General features: G+C 34.5%; 1 protein-coding gene across 2 annotated transcripts; it reads right to left on the bottom strand.

Annotated features, from left to right (window-relative positions):
* Positions 1-8,985: 8,985 nt before the first annotated feature.
* LOC115959150 (receptor-like protein EIX2) lies at positions 8,986-12,728 on the bottom strand. Of its 2 annotated transcripts, none has more exons than XM_031077464.1 (2): positions 12,347-12,728; positions 8,986-12,209 (listed from the first exon to the last, which is right to left on the bottom strand). In XM_031077464.1, exon 2 carries the CDS (start codon positions 10,695-10,697, stop codon positions 9,621-9,623), a length of 1,077 nt encoding a protein of 358 aa, XP_030933324.1. In that variant the 5' UTR covers positions 10,698-12,209; positions 12,347-12,728; the 3' UTR covers positions 8,986-9,620. The 2 variants fall into 2 exon arrangements, with proteins under 2 accessions (XP_030933324.1, XP_030933325.1); XM_031077465.1 differs by having other exon boundaries at positions 10,191-12,209.
* Positions 12,729-20,971: the final 8,243 nt, after the last annotated feature.

Raw genomic sequence — 20,971 nt, 5'->3', positions numbered from 1 at the left:
GATATTCCTTTGAATTAATTTATGATGTGTTCCTGTCGCTTCATTATCCAAAACGCGCTTTTAATGATTTCCCTTTACGAGACCATTTAAATTCGACGGTTATTGACGGCGTGGGGAAGTGGAGTGGGCATATTCTTGTTTACAGATTTTCTTGGAAATTTGGACAGATTAAATGCCTCCCGTTTTGCCCTTCATATAAGAAGGAAAGCAAGAGGTTACCTCCCTCACACAGAGACCTTTCAATCCTATTAAAGTCTGAAAACCCTTAGCCTCCCCCAGAGTTTCCCTTATCCGCTCGCTTACACCTTGAATTGTGATACGTCCAAGATAGGAGTGGGAATGAAGAGACCATACCCTTCCTAGAAATGCTACGTTCTTGTGAAGCTCAAAATGGCTCGGTCAGGGCAGGGATGGCAGAGACTCAAGATATTTCTCATCCTCCTTTAAGCCAAAATCCGAAGCAGGGGCTCGTCGCATCAAACTTTTGGCGCGACTGAGTTGGGGTCACCCATTATCAGTACCAACCGCTCTCTTATGAGCATAGCTAACATGGCACCAGCGTGTTAAGAGTCAGGACTGACGCAGGGACAAAGTATTCCTGCTTCTTCCTCTCTTCCTTCACTGGTGCCTCCTTTTACCTCTCCTTCTTCTTTCCCATCACCAGATCCATCCTGGTGCTTTTTCTTCTTCCTCTTCTTCTCCTCTCCCCCCAAGGAAGGTCCTCCTCTCAATATGGGTGCTACTGGGGCAGATTTTGGAAAGACTTGGGAGCAGAGTTTAAAAAAATTTCTGGCTGTTTGCTTGTTTTGTTGTTGTTGTGTTTTTTTTTTTTTTTTTTTTTTTTTTTTTTTTTTTTTTTTTTTTTTTTTTTTGGTAACTCGTTTTCTATATAGGCTTGTTTAAGCCCTTCATTGTACGCTGTAATATCTCTTTATATTAATAAAATTCGTCATTGCTTTATTTCGTATATTCTATCTCTTCTTTTTGAAATGGTTATGCCGTGAATAGACGTACTATCCTGTGATTTCTTTTTTATTTTTATACTATGAACGATGCTCGGGGCCGAGATCCCAATTAATAAAAAGACCTTGCTCTGTGCTTATTGAAACTATCCGGCATAATAATGCCGATTTGAACAAATGATACTTTGCGCAGAAATCCTTACTAAGAAGAAAAGAAAAATGTTATTATGAACTCATTAGAGGTATCGTATATAATAAGACCGACCTAAAAATGGGTTGTATACCCCAAACTTGAACGAGGTGATGGCTGAATGCTCGATGCCATGTAGGAGGTAATCATCCGAGGATATATAACCCAAAAATGTATAGCCCCTGTAGGTTGCTGAGTAATAAGGCGTTTCGACATCTTCCTAATAACTTTCATAGCCTTAACCTTTTCTGGTATTTGGTCCGAGAACTGAGCGACTTAGAATTCTTCTTAAGTAGCTCACTTCTCCATAGGTTTGAATCCGAGGACCATGCAATACCTTGGTTTTGTCCAAAACTTGATTTCTAAGTAGTTGGTTTCCCCATAGGTTTGAGTCCGAGGACCATGCAATACCTTGGTTCTGTCCAAAACTTGATTTTTAAGTAGTTGGTTTCCCCATAAGTTTGAGTCCGAGGACCATGCAATACCCTGGTTCTATCCAAAGCTTGGTTTTTAAGTAGATGGTTTCCCCATAGGTTTGAGTCTGAGGACCATGCAATACCTTGGTTCTGTCCAAAACTTGATATTTAAGTAGTTGGTTTCCCCATAAGTTTGAGTCCGAGGACCATGCAATACCTTGGTTCTCTCCAAAACTTGGTATTTATAAGTAGTTCGTTTCCCCATAGGTTTGAGTCCGAGGACCATGCAATACCCTGGTTCTGTCCAAAACTTGATATTTATAAGTAGTTGGTTTCCCCATAGGTTTGAGTTCGAGGACCATGCAATACCTTGGTTCAGTCCAAAACTTGATATTTAAGTAGTTGGTTTCCCCATAAGTTTGAGTCCAAGGACCATGCAATACCTTGGTTCTGTCCAAAACTTGATTTTTAAGTAGTTGGTTTCCCCATAGGTTTGAGTCCGAGGACTATGCAATACCTTGGTTCTGTCCAAAACTTGATATTTAAGTAGTTGGTTTCCCCATATGTTTGAGTCCGAGGACCATACAATACCTTGGTTCTGTCCAAAACTTGATATTTATAAGTAGTTGGTTTCCCCATAGGTTTGAGTCCAAGGACCATGCAATACCTTGGTTCTATCCAAAACTTGATATTTATAAGTAGTTGGTTTCCCCATAGGTTTGAGTCCGAGGACCATACAATACCTTGATTTTGTCCAAAACTTGGTATTTATAAGTAGTTGGTTTCCCCATAGGTTTGAGTCAAAGGACCATGCAATACCTTGGTTCTGTCCAAAACTTGATATTTAAGTAGTTGGTTTCTCCATAGGTTTGAGTCCGAGGACCATGCAATACCTTAATTCTGTCCAAAACTTGGTATTTATAAGTAGTTGGTTTCCCCATAGGTTTGAGTCCGAGGATCATGCAATACTTTGGTTCTGTCCAAAACTTGATATTTAAGTAGTTGGTTTCCCCATAGGTTTGAGTCCAAGGACCATGCAATACCTTAGTTTTGTCCAAAACTTGATTTTTAAGTAGTTGGTTTCCCCATAGGTTTGAGTCCGAGGACCATGCAATACCTTGGTTCTGTCCAAAACTTGGTATTTATAAGTAGTTGGTTTCCCCATAGGTTTGAGTCCAAGGACCATGCAATACCTTGGTTTTGTCCAAAACTTGATTTCTAAGTATGATTATGGCGTGGGACCTTGGTTTAGGGGGATTAGCTCCTCGGCCAAGCCCTTAGAACCATCCGTGCTGCTGACGCTACGAAGCACAGCCCCTAGTGAAGAAACGTAGCCCCTAGTGAGACTTTATGCTAAAACACTACACCTGGCTGTTGGAAATGATGTGAGTGATTGTCTCAACCCACCACCTGTGCCAAGACACAAGCCTTCCCACAGACGGCGCCAATTGTAAGGACGTAATTTGTGACGACCCATAATAATGTTGGGTTCGCATGTAAAAAGGTCCAAACAATATCATTTATAGAGTGTGAGTTTGAGAGGCTAGGCCTTGGTCACTAGACGGTGGTTTTTTCGTGGTGTTTATGCATAATTAAATCGTGTTTACCTTAGGAGTATTTCTCCTGGAGGCGGGCTGGGAGGCTCTAGTTTTTGGCCATTTTTCCCAGCCCCTTCCTTTGGATGCTTACTTTTCCTTTTATACTAGCCTATATCCCTTATCCAACGTCCACGTGTGGGTTCGATTTTCCAGGACTGATACTTGTCCTATCAGCCCATACCCAGAGTGGTTGGGGGTGATTGTAAAAGCTGAAGAGTATGGCTCTGTCAGGTGCAGAGTATTAAATGGCAGTAAGGGCAGCTTTCCCTTTGTCCTTGGTCGTTATACTATCCAGCGTACCCTTCTCTATTGACCTAGATATTTTTAGATTTTTTCCCAAACTGTTCCTATACCGTTTTTGCCCTTCCTTCCAGGGATATCCTTGGCTATAACCTTCCTCGGCTGGGGCCTTGGGCCCCAATGTAAAAATGGGCCAAGACCACAAATTATTGGACCCCACAGCATAAAATAGTGGGGATATCTTGGAATCATGCAAGAAAACTCAGTTTCAAGTTTATTTAATTAAGATATCTCTATTAACTTCTAGTTTTTATTTATTTATTTATTTTTTCTGTAGTAGTACACCTTCTCTCCTATACACTAGATATAATTAAAGAGAGCAATAATTTGAGATAAAGTAATTTTTACATGAATCAACATCCAAACTATTACTTTAGGAACAAGGGAGAGAAAAGTGTGCTAAACAATTGTAGTTCATTCTTAACAAAGTTAACTGTATATACAATAATGGCGGAGATATGAACACCATCAAATAAAGACTTCTCTTTCTTCCTTCCATTGCATCTCAGCACCCTCCTCTAGCATGAACTTACCTCCAGTTATTTCACTTCCAATCCAACCATGTGTTGCAATTTTTATTCCAACATCATCTTTCACTTCAAATCTCAGTGTCTCATAGAAGTTTACAAGAGCTGCCTTTGCAGCCTAGTGGTTCAATTTTCAAAACACCAAAAGAAGAAGAAAACCAGTAAGTGCTGTCATTTATTAAGGGAAAATGGCATCCAGTGAGATGGAACAAAGACAATGCAAAGGAGAAATCAAATTGACCTCATGGACTTGTGTGTGTGTGTAACCGTGTGCATATGATACCGATTGGTTTTGATAAAATCTATGATAACAAAGTTAGGAAGACCATGAAATTGAATCATCATATTCATTCTTCTAAGACATTTCTAGCTATGAGTTAATGACATGCAAATTTTCTCCTTATTATGGTGCTGTATAAACAGTGAAGCTTACACTAAGGTCTTGCATAGTTTTTATTCTGATTTTATCCTCTACATAATATGGTAAATTTATCCCATTAGAATCTTTTTTTATGTTAATAATAATTGCAGACTCACACGATGCGTGAGAATAAATAATTATTTTGTATTGTAATATAATGTATAATTTTTTTATCTAAATTTTTTTAAAGATAATTTGTTCTCTCTAAATATTAAACAATTTTTATTCGGTCCAATTAGGTCTATTTCGGTTCAATTTGGTCAACTCGGTCAATTTTGGTCTCCCTTCAGTTCATTTTAGACTAATTGGGCCTTAAATTGATTTTTTTTTTTTTTTGTAGGTTTTATTTTTGATTTCAGCTCAAAAAAAAAATTTCTTGATTTTTGGGTTGAAAAGTATGAAATTTTATTATATTTGGGTTAAACACTTTAGTTTTGAGTTAAAAAATACAAAAAAAAAAAAAAAAACTAAAATAGACATTATATATTAGAAATATGAGCCTTAAAAATGCAATAAAAATTATAAATATTCAAAAGTGTTATTTGTTCCACATCGGTTCTATTCAGTTCTCTTTGGTCCAATTTGGTCCTATATAGTCCATTTTGACCACTAAAGTTAAATTCGAACGATTTGGTCGTATTCAGTTCACTTCGGTACATTCAGGTCACATTGGACCTATTCGGTCCACATTGGTCCTATTCAGTCCATTCTGTCTACTTTGGTTCTATTTGGTCCATTCTGTCAACTTTGATCCACTTTAGTCCTATTTGGAACATTCGGTACTTTGGTTCTATTCGATTCATTTCGTCCACTTCAGTCCAATTTGTCCACATTGGTCCTATTTGGTCCACCTTATTCCTATTTGGTCCTATGTCCATTTGGTCCATTCGGATCACATTGGTTCATTTTGGTCCATCTCGATCTATTTTTGTGCACTTACATAATGAGAAAGTACATGTTTGGGTTGAAAGCACCTAGTATAAATCCATATTTATTAAAAAATATATATAAATCTCAAACTCATAATTTCTAAAATTTTAAGCATAACATTTATTGTGAATGTCGTTCAATGAACAAATTAATTAAAATTCATATGTAAACTAAGGAAAAGGTATCCACTTGTCACAACTATGGTTTCTAAAACCATATTTTTATTATATAATATAATATAAATGATTTTCTGACATCATGTTCAATTTAAGTTCTTACTTGGCTAATGTTTGGTCGCCATTGACCAAAATTTTCATATTAATACTATAGCTTGAATTGTGAGTGACGGTATATTTTTTGCTCGATTCATGTAATTTTCTGATTTCATACTTTCATGTACTTCTTGTGTTTGTTTCCATAGTAAGTTGGAGATTAATGGATGCTTGGAATGACAATTCGGTGTTTCGAAATTCATAATTTACCATTTTTGAATTTGTTTTTTTATTCAGGAAAGATACTTCATCAATATTTGAAGGCTGTAGCTGCTATACATGCCAGAACCATAAAAAGCATACATTAATCACCTACTCAATGTTCACGAAATGATGGCTTAGACACTAATAGAAATGTACAAGTTTTCATTGGTCCCAATAGTAATGATAATTATTCCTATTGTTGTAGTAATAATCATAATCCTGTTCTGTTTATTAAAAAAAAAATCATAATCCTGTCCTTGATGTTGCAGACATTACACACTAACATTTTTTGAGATTCTTCAGCACAATAAGAGAATAAATTTAAGGCAGGAAACTTTGAGCAGTTTCACAGACAGTTTAATGAGGAACTCAAGTTTGGTAAATAGGAGGGACTGAATCCTAGATATTAATAAGTGAAGGGCTTCTAATTAGATTTCAATTGGAGTCTAGTTTTGTCATAATCCTGTCCTTGATGTTGCAGACATTTCACACATCATTTTTTTGAGATTCTTCTGCACAATAAGAGAAGGAATTAAGGCAGCTAACTTTGAGCACTTTCACAGTAATCTACGCTTTTTTTCTCCTTTTCATTACAAATTAAATTGAAGCTTCATTGCATAAGTTGGAGTTTATAAAGAAAATGTTGAGAACCAGTAAGAAGATGGAATCTAGGTAGGTAACTTCAAGGGGACCTGGGCCTCCATAGCTGAGAGAGAGAGAGAGAGAATTGCACAATTATATTCATCAATGAGTAGTTACAGTCCAAGTGTACCTTCTTATATCAGACTTGGATACTAACTAACCCCCAGATTATCATCTAATTAAGCTAACCAACCCAACTAACAAATGCTAACTTGTCATACCAGTCAATCACAGCCTCTATGTTACTACACAACCCACACACAACAGATTCCTAACAGAAAACTAAGGCAAGAGAAGCACAAGAATTATGAAAGATAAAGACAAGATGAAGCAATAATTAAGGAAGACTTATGTTAAAAGGAAACTTAACACGTTCATGGCAGGCTACAGCAAACACTTACAATTAAATAGGCTTTTTAGCCAAAACAAGCCATCAATGCTTGGCTCAAATAATTTTTTTGCCTTTGTTTATTTTCTCTAGTAATTAACAATGGTGATCATTTAAATATCACCATAGAAAGAAGTGGATTATTGTTTTCGGTATGATTTTCATGTATGCTAGGGCCATACTTCTCTGAGGATTCTAAATAGGACCTTCAAAGTTCATTAACTACAAACTTTCTTACAAGTGGGAAAAAGCATGCCACAGGACACGAGCAGGTTGCAAGTTTCATGCTCATTTTCGTACATTCAATACAGGTTACTAGACATGCTTTCATATTACAAAGGCTTTTAGACAAGGCAAAGCTTACTAGCTTTTAGCTGATTACTCCGTGGTCACGTCCCACTTCTTATAGATTTGAGATACCTATTCTGAATTTTCAATTAAGAAACTGCATACCAGTAGCAGATAGATGCCTACGAGCATGCAAATATAATATCAAATGTCATTCTGGCGAAGGTGCAAAACTGGGTTGAGCTGTAGTAGCTTTTGCAAACATAATGAAGGAACCAACATAGCCTAGCCCGGTGATGGGTTTAACCATCACTGTCCTCACACAACCTTACAACAGTATTAATTAATAAAGTTTAACATTTTGTGTCCTAAACATACTTTTGTTTTTTTTTAGATGAATGGGAATTTATTTCTTAAAAACAATTACAGCAGTATCAAGACAAGCAAACTACCATAGAATCAAAACCATACAAAGATCCCTATAAAAAAAAGGGGATAAAATACTACAGATAACAGGACAACATATCATCGAAAGCAAACAGAAGAATATACCAATCCAATTGTTAAGACTTAAGAATCAGATAGTCTCCTATTTATCCAAAAAGAAAAAGAAAAAAGAATCACATAGTTTCCATCTACCCTTTGTTTCTAGATGAATCCTCGATATGCCAGCTTGATGCCAGTCTCCATCTAACCTTTAAGACAATAATATTGAAGATAGTTTCCTCATCTTTAGATTGTTACCATGCCATTGAGTGTTTTCTCCATCCAACTGTGATATAAATGAGCAATCCAAGCAACTTTAGGAATGAGAACAACAAAGTTCTTTTGCCTTTTAGAACTCCAATTGCCCAAGCTAATTCTGCATCCCAAGTACCAGGTTTTCTAGGAATGGAACAAAGCTTAATAGTTACTCCCAAATATGTTCTAATATCCAAGAGAATAGAGAAGATGATCTCTACTTTCTCCATCTTCTAAAAATGCAATGAAGTACATCATCTTGGTAAATACCATTGCAGCCACCAATCCCTAGTGGATAATCCTATTCTTAATAGCTAGCCAGTAGCCAAGCAATGAAACTATGCTTGCGAACAGATTCAGAAAACTACAGAAGCTTGCACTACTAAATTTTCGGTAGAGTAACTCAAATAGCACTCCATGTTTCCTAAAATTCGAATATTACAGATTTTGCAAGTTCTGAAGTGACATTTTCTTTTGTATTCTTAATTTCTTATCGATGTTTCACCTTACTATACCTGCCTTGAAGATACACCAGAGCCGCAAACGTTGGCTAACTGCCAACTTTCTTCGATGAGGGAGGAATCATCTTAATTTTTTTTTTCTTCCCTGTTTTGTGTTCTGCTCTGTTTCTTTAATGAATATACCATTTCATCATCATCACTAAAAAAAGAAAAAAGAAAAAGAGGAACCACAATATGGCAATCATCCAGCCAAAGATAATTAAGTACCATTCCCATCTTCAGTAAGATGTATGAGAAATTGTCCACCTAAATAGGAGTCTGAAAATTTATAAAACTTCCACATGACAAATAGCTAGTAAGTGTCCAGAATCCCTTACAGTACCTTTTCACTACTGCCCCTCTGAAAGAGTGACATGATATTAAATGAATAACATTTCTCTAAATAAATGAATCATCCAATTTTAAATATCCCAAAATTAAAGGAAAGCACTGCTGAGAGACATGTTATTTTGAAGAAAATTAACTATTATTTGGAACACGAAAACAAAAGTGTAGAAGTAAACTTACTATTGTATCAAAATATTGTGTACAATTAATGAACATTTCAAGAAAAAAAAGTAGAAAAACTTGAAAATCAGGATCCAAGGTAATTTTAATTTTTTCTTTGAGATTAAAGAAAATAACTCTGAGAATATTCTCCTCAAACATCGAAGGCCAAATTTGGCAGGGGAGAAGAAAACTTTAGAGACCCCCTCTTTTGCAGCCTAGGCTTCCTTCTTAGAAATGAGTTGGAAGAGATCCAACAGATAGCCTTGGAATTTGTTACAAACAGCATGTATAGCTTGCGTAGTCATGCACAATCTTGATGTCTTTCGTTTAGAGTTACAAAATGATCACTAAGAGATTTTAAAGAGAGCTATTATAGCTAGACGAACCCTTAGTTCATCTATGGAGGTAATATATCAACTTTTATTTTCAAAGTACACAAAACAAAGACTAGCTGTCATTTTAAATTATAGTATACTGCATTTAATGAATCAGTTGTTTGTATGAACAAAAATTTATTTACACTTCTAATCTACAGGGTTTAAATGAAACTAGAAATCGGATTGCCTTTGACATTCATAGGAAGACACACCATATTCATATATGCCAATGGAGTAATTTAACTAATAATCTAAGTATTAACTAACACAAAGATTCTATAGTAATCATCAAAATATTGATTAACACGATCAAATCACAGTTGCACTAAATATTAGAAATCTTACAACATTTACTTACAATGAAACAATACTCTTAAGCTTATACCCTAAGTGATCTAGGAATTGAAAGTACATTATTCTCCATGGCTTGTTCAATAGTAAAGAACTACAAACACCCCAAAACCCAACCACAAATCCAAGTGCCATGCTCACATAGAACCAATCCACTTCAAGTCCATTAGTATCTTTACTCGTAGTGTTTTCATAGTTGGGTTTTACACCATTTACAGTACAATTGTCCTTAAGTGGTGGTCCACAAAGATTGTTTCCAATAAAACTCGATGCAGCGAGGCTTTGTAGCTGAGTACTTAAAGGGATTTTCCCCGACAAATTGTTGTTTGACAAGTTCAAATGACTTAAAAATGTCAAACTTGACATGCTTGAGGGAATTTTACCTGAAAGATGGTTCATAGAGAAATCAATAGATTCCAATAGTACCATAGTACCTATATTCATAGGTATACTTCCATTCAAGAAATTACATGACAAATTCAATGATTGTAATTCTTGAAGACTGGTCACTTCTTTGGGGATCTCTCCTAATAAATTGTTCTTGGAAAAGTCTATACTTTTTACCAGTTGGAGAATGGTGTTATACTCTCGAATGCTCCCTTTTATCACTAGCAATGCACTTTCAAGTGGGAGAATTTCACCATACCGAATACTAGCACGATAAGAATTCAAGTGCTCATTTGAAATATTATTTGTGGCCATGGCTCTAAAATTTTTAACACATCTAGGTATGCTTCCAGATAGCTTATTATGTGAAAGGTCTAATATTTGGAGTGAAGTTAGAGCACATAGTTCTTTTGGTATGTGACCATGGAAATAGTTTGAGCGAAGGCTAAGAACCATCAAGCTTGTACATCTATGCCCAATCCATGAAGGTATGTTTCCAGCAAACCTATTTTCAGCAACATCAATAATTACCAACTCTTCACAACTTTTCAAAGATGATGGTAATATCCCAGAGAATGTGTTGTTGCATAGGTGCAAAGAATTAAGGTTAGTCAAAGATCCTATGGATGCTGGAATACTGCCACTGAAATTGTTGTTCCCCAAATTCAAGACCACCAAGTTGTTCCAATTCATCAAACAATCAGGTATTATTCCTGATAAAAGATTTTTTTCAAGATTGAGATGTCCTATGTTTTTTGTCTCATTCACTCTAAAACAAAAAAAAGTGAGAAATAGATCTGGAGAATGAATTGTTAGAAAGATCTAGCACATACACATTCGAGGATATACAAGATAACAGACCTTTGAAATGGTTTGAACTTAAATCAATCGCTAAAGCAAACAAAATCACGGGACTGTTTGGAATTTCTTCATTGATTAGATTGTGGGAGAGATTTAGATATCGGAACTGTGAAGACAAGTTCCAAAATGAAGGAGGAGCCATATCTGAAATCTGTGTGTAAGAAATGTCTAGAGACAGCATACGCCTTTGTGAACAAAGCCATGGGGGAAATTTTGGCCCTAAATTCCATGATCACAAGAATAAAGACTCAAGCTGAAAAGGAGGAATCCAATGTGGACTTGCTTTTAAAGTCAGTTGGTTTTCAAATGCAGAAAGCACCGTCAAACTTGTTAAATTGGCAAAATGAACTTCGGACACAATACCTTTCAACATATTAGAATAAATATATAAAGCCTCAAGTTTGGAAAGCTGTCCTAAATTTTGAGGGAGGGTTCCTTTGAATTGATTATGCCCAAGATTCAGGATTGTTAGAGATGAAAGATTTCCTAAAGACACCAGAAGTGGACCTAAAATTGAATTATTTTGAAAAAAAAGCTGGACTAGATTTTTAAATACCCCAAGTTCATCCGTCAAATGACCATGAAGTTGAGAATCACTTAAGTCTAAGATCTCTAGTCTATCTGAAAGACACCCTGATAAACTTTCTAAGATTTCAGATATCTCTTGACTCCATTTGTTCCATGACAATCTGATTTCCCTTAAGTTACAGAGATTACCCAACGATCTTGGCAACTTTCCTCCAAGTTCATTTCTTGACAAGTCAATACTAATGGCAGATGTTAGGTTTCCAATGGCACTGGAGATTGTACCTTGCAAATTATTGTAGCGAAGGTTGAGAAACTCAAGACGACTAAATCTATACAACCAATTGGGAGTTGAAGAGTTGAAATTGTTTCCAGATAGATTGAGGTGACTAAGAGAAGTCATGTTTTGGAGATCAACAAGGATTGGACCTTGAAAGTAATAATTGTAAGATAGATCAAGAGAAACAAGATTACGAAGACCAAAGATCCATGATGGGATCAAAGTGTTTTCAAAATAGTTCTTTGAAAGATCGAGGGTGACTAGAGATGAAAAGTTAACGGTGGGTGTCGGTGGAATGGAATGAAGTAGGCAAAATGACAACCGCAAGTCAAACTAGGAAGGGAGTGTGTTTGTGAGTTGTAGCCAATCAGAGGCTTTGCTAAGATTAACAAAACTCATATCGAGATGTTGTAGCAAAGGAAGACCAGAAAGCCATTCAAGGTTATTCACATATAAACTAGAAACACTAGAACTTTTGAGATTGAGATAGAGCAAATTGGAGAGATTTCCAAGTTGATGAGGTATGAGTCCCACAAATCCTGCATTAGAGAGATTAAGAGATGTTAAACTGTTCATTGAACCGAGAAATTCGGGAATAGGAGAAGCAGAGAATTATTGAAGCTGAGGTCAAAGTAATTCAAATGCTTCAAATCAAGCAGAGAAGGATTTAGCTTACCACCAAACATTGTCCGCCGATAAGCTTCATATTGTTCTCCATTTTCAAAATCACCTTCAGGATAAGAGGTTCTGAGATGGAGTTCATCTACATGACCAGTAAGGTTGTGGCAGACAACACCAAGCCAGTGACAGCAATCCCCATCAACAGTCCAAGAGGAGAGTCGATTTAATGGATCAATAAGGTCTTGCTTGAAGGTGAGAAGGGCGTGTCGCTCGGTATCGATGCAACGAAGGTCAGAAAGTCCGGTGCAGAAGAAGAAGAAGTTAGGAAGAAAGAGAAAGGCAAGGAAAAGGGAAAGGAATGAAAGGGATCTGAAGGAAGCCTCCATTATGAGATGAGATGAGATGATTAGAATTAGAAGTAGAAGTAGATAGTTGTGAATTCAACAATAATACTAATTGGTGGGTAATTTATAGGAGAGTGATGATGACTGGTGAGGGTCTATTGCAAATCAGTTTCTTTCAGCTCTCTCTCTCTGTTTGCTTTTGCCTTTTGTTTTGTTTTACGCTTAAAATTTTACACATCATTATCTCCAACCACTACCAGGTCTATGACTATTCGTAGTAGTTGAGCATTGACTGACTTTTGTAAGTAATGATAAGTAGTAGGACCCTCCATTTTTATGTTGATAGGGCCACATATCATATCAATTAGCTTACCTACCAATACGGAAATTTCATTGGTCAATGTCAATAGGCATTACTCGCAACTTTTATAAAAATTCATTAAATTGAGTTTTTTTTTTGGGGATGGGCGGGAGCAATAAATTTTAATGGAATATAGAAAAAACAATTGAGAAACTTTTGTTTTTTTATAAAATATATTGAGATTTGAGAAGCGCATTTAGAGCATCCACATCCGGATTTTAAATCCCATCTTATTTTACCATCTCAAAAACCTACTTTATCAATTATACAATATCATTTTACAATACACCCAACATCCCAACTTTTATTTTCCTATTCTACTCATTAAAATAATATTTTTACACAATAAAATAATATAAATTCTACAATAAAATAATATTTAAATTTTATCTATCACTCCTCTCACTCTGAGTATCTGTCCCTCTCTCAACAACCAAACAACCCAATTATCACCGCACCACCACCACCATGCCAACCACGCCACCATGCCCACTGCCCACCAAATCCACCGGAACCAAAAACCCAAACTAAGGAAAAAAAAAAAAAAAAAAAAAAAAAAAAAAAAAAAAAAAAAAAAAAAAAAAAAAAAACCAGATCACTGCCACATCCAACCCATCTGAACCCAAAAGATAAAACCACACAAAACCCACACAAAACCCAGATCGGCGAAACCATTTGACCCACGGCGCCACCAGATCAACGCCGCCACCAACGCCGCCAACATCAATCCATGCCTCACTGCAAAACCCACACAAAACCCAGATCGGCGAAAGCACAAAACCAGATCGGCGAAACCATTTGACCCACGGCGCCACCAGATCAACGCCGCCACCAACGCCGCCAACATCAATCCATGCCTCACTGCAAAACCCACACAAAACCCACACAAAACCCAGATCGGCGAAAGCACAAAACCCACCAATCTCCACCGATCCATCATCGGCGACATTGGCAACCCACCAATCTCCACCGATCCAAACCCACGCCACCACCTGACCCATGATTCACCGATACACCGATCCACCGATCTCCATGCCGTGACCACGAACCAAACCCAGCTATAGTGCAAGCCTTGAACGAGAAAGAGAGATGTGAGATGAGAGAAAGAGTGAGGAAGGAATCCATAACAAACCCATCGGAATTTATAGCAGACTGATCTGAGATTTTTTTTTTTTTTTTATATGGAAACAAACTGATCTGAGATAGAGTAGAGAGCAGAACGAGAGGAGGAAGAGAGAGAAAAGAAAGAGAAATAACGAGAGAGGAGAGAGAAATTCCCGGGTTAAATGAGAGAGGAAAGAGAAATGAGAGTATTAAAAAATTATTTTTTTTATAACATTCAGCTACAGTACCATCTTACATTTGAGATGGTACTGTAGCTAAATCCCAAATTTGGAATTGGCATATTGCATATGGCCTTCCCATTGTTGAGTAGTTTTGGGGCTTAAATGCCAAATGTTCCTAACATTTGGCATATAGAAGCCCCACTGCTGATGCTCTTAGCATGCTAAATTGCATATTAAAATGATTAGTTAGTCAGGAGTTTAGCTAGATTTTACAGCTTTTTTGGTAAAAAACAAAAAAAAAAATTTATTATTATTATTATTATTACAATTAATGGTAAAAATGTTATGGGTGAATAGCCTCTCTTTATAAACATTATTTAAGCATTAAAATATCACATTTTGCACTAAAATTGATTATATCACATTTTGCATTGAAATGGCTTTGAAAACACGACTTTATTATAAACACATTTTACACTAAAATTGCTGAAGTTTTGATACAAAACATGATTTTTTTTTTTTTTTAAGAGGCAATTTTTCAGAAAAAATTTTCAAATAAAATAATATTATTTTTTCAAAAATCTCTACATTTTACTTTAAAAGTGTTGCAAAAAATGGGAGTATAAAAGGTAACTGTATGCAAAATATTACTTACTGGTGTATTTTGAAAATATATAGTTATATTATGCAAAGTTCGAGCATAATGAACTTAGCTCGAATGGAAAGGGCACAATAACAATTTTATCATCGAGAAAACCTACAGAATAATTATGAATGTGCAAGTGTTTAAATCTTCAAATTTTTGGGACATTAATTTCTAATGATGCATAAAAAATAGAAATATTCCTTATCAATTACCATCTCCAATGTTTTTGAAATCTTTCTCTAGACAAAAGTTTCTTAGAAATGCAGTTTCTTACTCATACCAAATATATTCCCATTAATGCTTTATTATAAATATTATTATTATTATTATTATTATTATTACTGATAGGTCAAAGACTTTAATTATTTTAATTAAAATTGAATCAATGAATTTTTAAGTATAAATACGGAACACATTGTGAATTTCAATTAGCTCAATTTGTAAAATTTCTTGTTGTTGAATAAGAGATTTGGACTTTAAACCTCGCTTACACCAAAAACTAATGGGTATCTTGGCCTATTCATAAAGAATAATTATCATAGAACGAATACTATAGATTGAAATTCAATTTCATGTCTATATATATATATATATTGTACGTTTTTAGACCCCTTAAACACCAACATATTAACCTAATTATTTAGCCAAGTGATTAACTTAGGTAAATTATGCAATTCTAGTTTAACATATATAAATCATATTATTGAAATAGTGCTGAAAATAAATAACACAACGATATGAAAACCCGGGAAAACCAAACCGCTAAAAAAACCTAGAGAGAATTTAACCTAGCTATCCTCAAGGTAAAACAGATCTACTATGAAAGAATTGAAGTTTACACAATAGCGACTTAGACCATTAACATCTTATTACTACCCTGAGTAGGAAATTTACTACCACGACCACGTGACAGCTCTGAGTCCACGAACTACTTCTTTCTCAGATCCACAACATCCACAAATACTCCCACTTGTGTTTTATTTAAGCCTTTATGCAGCAACTGAAATGATCGTCAAGCTCTCGACATAATCTTGATTCTTGATAATCCTAAGTATATGTGAAGGCAAACACCTTGAGATCTCATAAGAGATTCACATACACAGCATAAATAACAACATCAAAACGTGGCTAGGGTTTTTCCTTTTATACTTAAGGCAAAACATAAAACTCTACACGTCATACGGGCTTGGGTTGAGTTGGAAAATTCTGCAGAAAAACAATCTGCACGAGCTTTGATCGATCGAGTCTAATTTTCGATTAATCGAACCAGACAAATTTACACAATAAATCTTGCAATACACTCGATTCCAACTTTACACATAAACATACTTTGAGCAAGTCTAAAACAAGACTAAACGTCTTGATCATGGTTTGCCGACATTACAAAATGAAGTTCTAATACATTTAAATCTAACGTCTTAGAACCCAACATATATATATATATATATATATATATTACGATGAAGCCATGCCAAAGTGATCCTCTCTAGAGTGAGGAAATGTAAATGTTAAGGAAATCTAGAATTGATAATATATATAAAACTAAAGTTGTTTGACTTTTGACTAACCACATAAGATCATGCTATATAAGCTTTTGAGACTTCAATTTATAATATAGATAATTATCATGGAGCATATACTATAGATTTTCAATTTACTTCCTTCTAGATGCCTAGAAATTTTATATTGTTCTAATTAATCTGAATTGTTTCAAATGCCATTTTTTTGGAACTTTATAGTTGATTGATGACATGTTTTCTATATTTCCAACTCAATGCTTTCCGGGAAATGTTCTTCATAAAGAATTGGACGAAGAGTTGAGCTTGATGGTTTAGGACTTGTATATATTTAAAATCCAAATGATATGAAAGACAGTCCTCCAACTTGCAAAACGTAATAGAGACAATTGGTCTTATAGTAATTACAAAATTATGACTATTTTTTATTTGCAAAAGAAAAGATAAAATAGAGGTTAAACAAAATATCCAAAACTTTGAGTCTCCATTTAAAACCCAAATTAGATTGGCTCCTAACCATAATGGGGCTATTATGCTGCCACCATTGTGACCAAGATCAAAATACAAAATGATATTTCTGAATTTGTGATTATTCAAATAATGATAAATTCATTTTACTACTTTTTTTTTTTTTTAAGGAAATTATAAATGTCTAGATTTTTCTAGAAAGTGTCATTCAAGAAAATTAAAGCTTGATTGTGAGGCCTTAGAATCTTGACAGCAAACAATAGGAGACCTCGAAATCTAATACCGTGTAAACTGGATTTTCTTTGTTGACAACTTGAAATTTTGGTAAGGTATGAGTCCCTAAGTAAAATGATAATAAAAAAGTCTGGTTAAAATTGTTCAGTGTCAAATTGTCAATTAGTTTATGCATGGAGTATCTTTGATTTTTTTACTTAAGTTGTTTTGGTTTAAATCGATTTGAGGTTATGGCAAACAACACCCTCCCATAGATAACAATCCCCATGGGCAGTCCAAGAGGCGAGCCGGTTAGAAAGATCAATAAGGTCTTGCTTGAACTTGAGAAGAGCATGTCACTCGGTATCGATGCAATGAACCTCAGAGAGTCCGGTGTAGAAGAAGAATAAGTAGTTAGGAATAAAGAGAAAGGCAAGGAAAAGGAATGAAATGGGTCTTAAGGAACCCTTCATCATCAGATTATTATTATATTATTAGCTGCAAGTGCAAGGCTTACTCATAAAAAAATTACACTAAACGTTGGATGCTAATTTATAGGAGATTGACGACAGTCTTGTGTCGATCAGTTTTTTTATTTGTTTAATATTTATTTTTAACCCTTGGGATTCACCTGATGATGAATAAAATATAAAAATATAGCATGTTTAACATAAAATAAATAATAAAAAAGCAAGTCTCCTAAAGTCTTCCACTCTAAAAAGTTGTGTGTTTTTCATTTTTCTATAAAATAAAATTTATTATTTTGTTTTGTCAAAAAGAAAAAGAAAAAGAAAATTATTGTTTGGAATTGTCTAACACAATTGATGGGGAGTATGCTCAATAAAATAAGAAGGATGTTAGTTTAAATCTCTCATTTTTCCTTCCTTGAGGCCAAACATTTTTTTAATAAAAAATAAAATAAAACAAAAGGCTTGTCTTCCACTAAAAAAGTAAAAAATAATAATAATTTTGTCTTATCAAAATCATTAATCAATTCATGATTCATGTTCATAGAATTTAGACTACAAAAAAAAACAACCACAGTCATCTTTCTCACAAGTCACAAAACATAAACCCTTTTGCATAGTCTTCCACTGCAAAAAAGAAGTCTTCCACTATAAAAAGCAAGTCTTTCATTTTTAAAGACATTAATTGCATGAGGAATATTATAAACACAACAGTTCTTACAATAGTTGATTAGACAAATTTTTATCAATTCTTATCTAAGCATGTCATAAATATCGTGTTTTCACTTATCAAATTATTAAAATAATTTGTCTTTTCGATAGTTGTGATTTTTTTTTTTTTGTGTGTTTCATTAGACTTATTTGAATTCTTCTTAAGCAACACAAGTTTGAATTTGAGTAACACAAGTGATTAGGGAGAATCCTTCATAAAACTAAGTCATTAGTTTGAATCTCTCATTTTTCCGGAAAATGAGTGATTAATTGATGGTTTATTTGTTTATTTATTTTTTAACGGATTAATTGATGACTTAGGACTTGTGTGTGTGTGTGTGTGTGTATTTTTTAAAGGAGTCCTCTAGTTTGCATAATGTTAATAGAGACAACTAGTCTCATAGTAATATGAAAGGAAGTACTAAATTTGCTATCAAAGTTTCTCTCCTCTCTTCCCCCTAATTCAGTACCGCCAATGCCAAATTTTTGTGGAATTCAACACTTAGGGTAGCGAATTCTCCCAACTCTCCTCTCAATTACCTAAATTAGTTGACACAATCAACATAACACCTATAAACAAAAATGTTAATAATATTTCGTTGAAAGAGTCATAAAATTTGAAGAAAAATAACTAAGACTTTGAGTCTCTTATTCAAAAACCCAATTTAGATCAAATGCCTCCTATCCATAATGGGGTTGCTATGTTGCCACCATTGTGATCAAAATCAAAATACAATACGATAATTCTAAACTCCTAATTGTTCAAATAATGATAATTCAATTTATATGATTTTTTTTTTTTGAAAATTACAAATTTATAATCCAAAGACTTTGAACATCTAAAGTCTTAAAAGAGAGTTTTGGAAACTTCGTTTTTCTTTTCCAAAGTTTTAGAGTCTCCTTTACATTGGGCAAAACTTTCCACACATTGGTGTCTAGTTTTCTCCACTGTATAGTTTTTCCAAGAAAGTGTAGTTCTAGTAAAGTAAAGCTCATGGGTCCTCAAAATTTTGTCCACCACCTAGTTTTTCCAAGAAAGTGTAAAATTTCCACACGTTTTAGACTTTTAGTGTCTAGTTTTCTCCAAGAAAGTCTAGTTCTAGTAAAGTAAAACTTATGGGTCCCCGAAATCTTGTCCACATCTAGTTTTTCCAAGAAAGTGTAAGCTTTCTACACGTTATAGTGTCTAGTTTTCTCCAAGAAAGTATAGTTTTAGTAGAGTAAAGCTCATGGGTCCCCAAAATCTTGTCCACCTAATTTTCCACACGTTAGTGAAAGTGTAATTCTAGTAACACTAACGTTTTCTTTTTTTCATAAATAATAACACTAATGTTGAATACATTCAATAGCATTTTTCTCCATTTAATTTTTTAGTTAATATAGCTTATAAATATATTTAACCTAAAAAGCTAAAACCCAACATATATGAGCTCAATTATGATATATTAATCACTCATTCCTTTTATTATTATTCGGTGTTGGACTTCACTTGCACGTGTACACCCAACATCTAACACTCATATTAAAAAAAAAAAATCTAATTCTCGAGTTCTAAGAAGTACAAAGCTGATGTGGATAAAACATCCATGTAGAACTTAAGTCTTAGAGACTCAAGTTTCTTAAAATAAATTATAAGATTGTTATAACTTATAAGAGAACTTAGTCTTAAGGATTTTTATAACATTTATAACTTATAAGAGAACTTGGTCTTAAGGATTTTTATAACATTTTAGTTTCCTTTAAGGAATTGAGACTCGAATTCCTTGTGAATTTTTGTCTGAACTCGAGTCTCCACGTTGATTTTTTTATCCACATCATATTTGCCACCTCTTGGAACTTGAGTCATCGAGACATGAGTTTCTTGAGTGAACTCAAGTCATAGAGACACGAGATGCTTCATAACTAAAATGTTTGTTTTTCGGCCACATAACAAAATTGTTAACAAAAACTGTCCAAAGGGAAAAAAATCCAGGTTTTCTTTGCTGATGGGGTGAAATTTTGGTAGGGTACTGAAAGTCTAGATATAATTCCCCAAGTCAGAAAAAAAAAGACTATTAAAATGTGTTAGTGTCAATTTGTGAAATGCATGGAGCAATATAGGCATCTTTGACGTCTTATGTTAATCGTTTTGGATAAAATGCTTCTAAATTAGGATAAAAGTATCTTGTTTCATTGTCTTTGGTTTCTTTCTCTCTCTCACAAGTGAATCTTTGCGGAACGTTAAAAAGGCAAGCAAACCTGTGACGATTATGATGGACCAAGTGAAAAAGGATGCTCTGATGAACTACCACACCCGGCCACTAAGGAATGAAAGGTTCACATACTTTGTGGCCCATGGTGACTATGAATGTGAGTAGTACTTGGAATGTGGTGGCTTGGAAGGTTGATGGAATTTGGAAAATGGGTTCAAATACTCTGTAAATCATTGGATTTCTTGAATCCAAATTAATTCTTATTTTTTATATTGATTATTGTTGGTTGCTGCATTATCATTTTTCTTTTCCTTTGGCATATACTCTTTTCTTTTTTAGGAAACTGTCTTGGGTTTTTTTTGGTTGGAGTAATTTAATTTAAAAACAAAACTATATAAATTATTTTGTAAAACAAACTCTTATAAAATAAAGCAACTTTGTGTTAATTATTTGTGGTAATTGCTCACTTCACGTA

The sequence above is a fragment of the Quercus lobata genome, chromosome 9 (assembly GCF_001633185.2).
Source record: "Quercus lobata isolate SW786 chromosome 9, ValleyOak3.0 Primary Assembly, whole genome shotgun sequence".
NCBI classification, from domain to species: domain Eukaryota; kingdom Viridiplantae; phylum Streptophyta; class Magnoliopsida; order Fagales; family Fagaceae; genus Quercus; species Quercus lobata.
The sequence above is the reverse complement of the archived record's forward strand: the minus strand, read 5'-3'. Positions and strand labels throughout refer to the sequence as shown.